Below are 5,166 nucleotides of genomic sequence, written 5' to 3'. Positions count from 1 at the left end.
AATCGTATAGTTTATTTGTGAGCGCTTTCTTATTGGGGGGAGTTTGTGAAAGCCGCGGAGCAGTGGAGGGAATGATTCTTTTTCGACGTGAGATTATTGTTATTTTTATCCTTGTTTAGTGTTCAAAATTTGCTGTTTTTGTAAAATGTTGTTTAGGTTTTATTTTAATGGTGTTAGTTATGTATTACTGTATTATTATTTAGTTGATCGTCCAGCTGGTGCCGATGGATTTTCTGAGGTTATATTTTGAAGAAGATTTCTCCACTGGTGCATGTGGGGCGGTTGTTGTGAGCGCTCGGCCGCCATTTAATCTCGAAATTTCTACACGCGTTCGATTCCTCGTGGATGCAATTTCAGTTTTATTTTGTATATCTTTTGAGTTTTTGTTTTAATGTGCATTTAATATTTAATCATAGATTAAGGCGGTTTTGTGAAAGTAGTGAATTATTATTTATTTGCAGAAGGAAAAAAATGCCGAGCTTGTTATCTCTGTTCCCGTTACCGGATTTTTATGGTATTTTCAAGGAGGAGTTCCTTGGGTAGAACGGAACCCATTTGCTGTTTAAGGTGCAACATTTTATATATTTTTTTTTAAAATTCTTTTGATGGCACTGTAGTAGTTAAGGCCTGTAATTAGTTTACTTGATTTCAGGTTCTTTCTTAATATACAGTATGACTTAGTGAATTTTGTGCGGTTTTGTTGAAAACTATTTTTTCTTGTGTTGTTTTTTGTTTTTATTTAGCGTAAAATGGGGGAGGGGGAAATACTAGATTAAATTTGAAATGCCACTGTTATTCTTGGTTCAATCTAAGTGCCGTTCCCATCATTTTAAGTGTATTAAAGTTTGGAAACTATTTGGTTGTGATTAAGTTTGTTTGAACTAACTTCTTTTGAGTGAATTATGACTGCCACGATTTTGTCAATATTCATTGTTGATTATCAGTTATTCTATAGTAGTGTTGATAAATATTTTGTCGTTATTAGTTTTCCTCATTTCATGTTTGTAATAAAATGTTTTATTTAGACGGCCGTTATTCCCCTGGAGAGTTCCTGTCCTCGTGACGGAAAGGATGGTGGGTTTGATCCTCGTATTGTGATGGATGGTTGTCCGGGGCTGTTCATGTTTTTGCTTGGTATTCTGGCTGGTTTTATCTCCTGTATCTTGTTGTTCTTGGTCTGGGAAGCGATGGCCAGGTTAGTAACGTGTCGTATTAAACTTTTCTTGATAACAAAATTTAGTCTACAAGTACACTCACTGGTTTTGAAAAAGAAGTGTTTGTTACCTAAGTTTGTGACGTATCTGTTGTAGTTTTGGTGTTATTTTTGTCTTGTTGGATGTTTCATATCATAGGATTTTGTTATTGATAAGTTGTGTTGTTTTATTCATGCTAATTTAGGTCTATTTTTGATATTTACGTTGTGATTACCGTAGAAAAACGTTTCCTAAAAAATAGCAAGCATAGTTATTTATTTGGTTGAGTGTTTTTGTTTTGACCTGTATTTTAGAATATTTTATGATGTGCTTGTAATTGGAATGCTTGTAATTTGATACTTTGCTTTGGGTCGGACATGTTTGGTATTGGCGGTGGGTGTGGGGGAATTCTATGATTCTGTTTTATAAGAGTGACATTTAGAGAGAGCCCGATTCGACCTGACGCAATTGGCGGAGCGGGACCAGGTGTGGATTTTGGCCGTGCTGCTCGGTTAAGGCAGGGCCGTAATATAAGAATCGTTTCTGTTTCATCTTTCCCCAGGCTCGTTCGAGAAGGTGACATCCATAAGCTGAGGCAGCGGTTTTTGGGATTGAGGGATTGGGTAAATGATTTCTTTAAGGTTCCTGATCAGGATACTAGTCCTGGAATCCTTCCGATGTTGGCTGATGAGCTGAACACTATTGAGTTCCTGAGGTCGATGTATCGTCATAATTTGCAGCATGTGCAGTCGATGAACTCGAACGTGGGATATGGCGATATCGATGCTCTCAACATTGAGCGTCGTATTTTGACGGGTTTGATGAGGTTGATTCGGCTGAAGCAAGATTTTGAAGGACTACAGAGCCAGATCACTCGCTACATGGTGGATCATTATTGTCGGGATTGATTTTTGTGTATATATCTTTATTTTAATAAAGTTTATATATTCTAATGTTCTTTGTATTATTAAGGATTGACTGATTTATTTTTAGTGTTGAGGTTAGGGTAACGTGTGTTAAATTATAAATTATTTTGCATAAGTACGAGTGCTATGTGATTGAAAGAAGAATATAGTGTTTGATATAAAAATGTGTTAATTGTTGGAGCATTAATAATGTCCGTAGTTTTTTTTTATGTTTATATACGTACTTAATATAGATGGGTTTCAAGTTTGTATATAACTTGTTAGGATTTCGATTTGAAATTTTTGGAAAAGGTGTTTAAATTTTTTTTTGGTATGTAAAACGAAACGAACCTTAAAGTGTGTTACCTAGGTGTAATAATTTCATTTTCTTTATTTCAATTGTTTTATGTTCAGGGTGTTTTGAAAGCAGTGCTCTGTTGTCTTAGTTGTAAAGGGTTCCATGGACGTTCTCGTGAGGTGAGGATTTGACCTTGTTAGAAGGCGGGATTTATTTATGCGTACTAGTTTAAGTTTACTTTGTTTTGTTGTTTTGTAATTTTATATTTTTCTTTGAAAGAAGTTTAGTAATTTAAATTAAACTGGAAAGTTAGTGGAATTGGAGTATTTAAGGTTAGAGTATTTAAGGATTTGTTTATTTACCTGACATATAGTTGTTTTGCTATTAGGTTGTTGTGGAGCCTGTCTTGGCACAGGGTGGTGCTAAGAAGAAATTGAAAGTGAGGAAGTTGCCTTCTAGTTCGCCAGTGTTGGATCCTGAGAGGGAGAATACTGTTCCGCCTTATCCGGGTGAAGTGAATCCGACACCCGTTGTTATGCAACCGGTTGGGCAGCCTATCATGTTTCCGGCTTATCCTCCTGCTGGGTTTGTGCCACCTTTATTTCCACCCTGGAGTCATGCCGTTCCACCTGCTGGAGTTCGCCCTGGTCTATATCCTGATGTGAGCGTATTTGCTGGAGTCGATCAGGGTGGTCAGGCACATGAGTCTTCCGTTCAACCCGGAGCTGGAATTGTTAACGCCGGTTCTCAGGGTCTTGTAGTGCATCCAGTTGATCTGTGTGCTGGTGAAGTTAAGCAGGACGGAGCGACCGGAATGATGAATGTCAACGGGATGGAGGAGCGAGCTACTGTTAGTTCTAATCTGGACAAGGGAGGAATCGATCTTAGGGTGCAATCCGGAGATTTGAATGTAACCACGAGGGAGGGGAGAGTTGACAATAATCCTGAGCTGGGAAAAGGAGGAATCAATCCTGGAATGCCGTGTGGAGATTTGAATGTAACTACGAGGGAGGGGAGAGTTGACAATAATCCTGAGCTGGAAAAAGGTGAAAACAATCCTGGAATGCCGTGTGGAAATTTGAATGTAACTACGAGGGAGGGTAGAGTTGACAATAATCCTGAGCTGGAAAAAGGAGAAATAAATGTTGAGGCAGTTTATGAAAATATAGCGGATGCTACAGAAAATGGAACTAGTGCGGAGCATGTTTCCAGAGGTCAGGAAGCTCATGTTAAGCAGATTGCTGTGTTGGGTGAATATACCGATGGTACCCCTAAACAGACTTATAGGAAGACTCCTTATCCTCCTCCTACTAGTTCCGTACCTGGTGGATCTAGCCCAGCGTTTGAGGTAAGATTAAGTTTTTTTAAAAATGTTGATTGCCAAAGGCATGCGAGTCTTGTTTTTCCTATTTAAAATATGTCAAAAGTTCTAATTGATATTTTGCTGGGTGGTTTTAGTTTTGTAAGATCTATTTTATTAGGCTTTTGTGCGGCAGATTGGAACTGTGAAGGATGGATGTCCTGAGATAGCTTTTATGGGACAGCTCACCCCGTTTGCGAAGGGTGGAGCTGTCCAGCATACTCCGCCTGCTCAGAGCGGTACTGTTCAGTCTGTTCCGCCTGTCTTGGACGGAACTGTAGTATTTACTCCTCTTGCACGGGGTGGTGCTAATCTTCATACTCCACCTGCTCCTGGTCGGCCGAAAAGAAGTGTTCAGACTGTTAAAAAATATAGCAAGGAATGTTATCTCATTTATACAATAGTTTTTTTATTTGAAGGTATTTTGGGTGTCATTTGGTGTAGGAAGTCTAAAATAATATTTATTTTTGAGAATGGCTGAGGACAAGGTTTGAACCGTGTTATTTCGGAGTTGTTTGTTCTTTTGACGGGATGTATATTTTCTTGGGTATATTTGTTTTTGAAATTATATAAAGTGCGAAATATAAGTGTAAATGAGATAACCACGTAGTGATATGATTATATCACGAGACGATTAATCTGTCTGTAATTATCTTAATTACTGATTTATTATTTTTTTGTGAGACGAAAAAGCAGATTCTGTTAAGAACAGTTATTTTTATCTGTTTTTATTTAGCAGGTTACAGTTAATTAGGCTGTTTTATAACAGTTAATTGGGCTGTTTTGTAAATTTTTTCGTATAAGATGCAAAGAATAAAATATGAGGAATTTGAAAGTTATCTTTGAAATGTTTATGTTATTTTCAGAGGAATGAGATTTTCCAATGTATAAATAAAATCCGGAGAAGGATATTGGCCAATTGTAGGGTTATAATTTGAACTTAATTTGAATCTGGATTAAATGAAGGTAATTTTTGGGTTCACAATTGATATGGCACGCTTTTGTGTACGGATTGAAATATACCTTTTATTTTTAATATAGAATACGTTATGAGAATTTAGGTTTATGTTGTTTGTTAGTATTGAAGTCGAGTTTAGGATTTAGTTTAATTTAGACTTTTAGTTCACATTTTGAAGTGTGCCAATTATACTTTTTGCTTATGCGAAAACCCTTGTGGCCTAAGATGTAAAACATGAAAGTTTCGAAATGATTTTGGTTCGGTATATTCCTAAATTCTCATAAAAGGTCTGAATTCATGTAATTTGAGTTGGTTTAAGTTATCAAAATTGGTAAAAAAAGTTCGGATCTGGATTTTATTTTGATAAAAATGATATTTTTAGCTGGGAATCTTTGCAATTATGATTGATCCTTGATTTTTAAGAGAAACTGTGAAGTTAGTTGGATCCGGGG

General features: G+C 36.8%; 1 protein-coding gene across 1 annotated transcript; it reads left to right on the top strand.

Moving 5' to 3' along the window:
• Window positions 1–2,512: 2,512 nt before the first annotated feature.
• Window positions 2,513–4,623, top strand: LOC111717308 (uncharacterized; the record flags this gene model as incomplete). Its single annotated transcript, XM_023492809.1, is given in 4 exon segments — window positions 2,513–2,575; window positions 2,785–3,744; window positions 3,878–4,135; window positions 4,367–4,623. Coding segments are annotated over 4 exon segments (1,284 nt in total), but the record flags the coding sequence as incomplete, so codon positions are not given.
• Between the last annotated feature and the right edge of the window lie 543 nt (window positions 4,624–5,166).

Source organism: Eurytemora carolleeae, unplaced genomic scaffold (genome assembly GCF_000591075.1).
Source record: "Eurytemora carolleeae unplaced genomic scaffold, Eaff_2.0 scaffold2441, whole genome shotgun sequence".
In the NCBI taxonomy this organism is placed as follows: domain Eukaryota; kingdom Metazoa; phylum Arthropoda; class Copepoda; order Calanoida; family Temoridae; genus Eurytemora; species Eurytemora carolleeae.
Note: the sequence above shows the minus strand (reverse complement) of the source record. Positions and strands in the feature narration are given on the sequence as shown.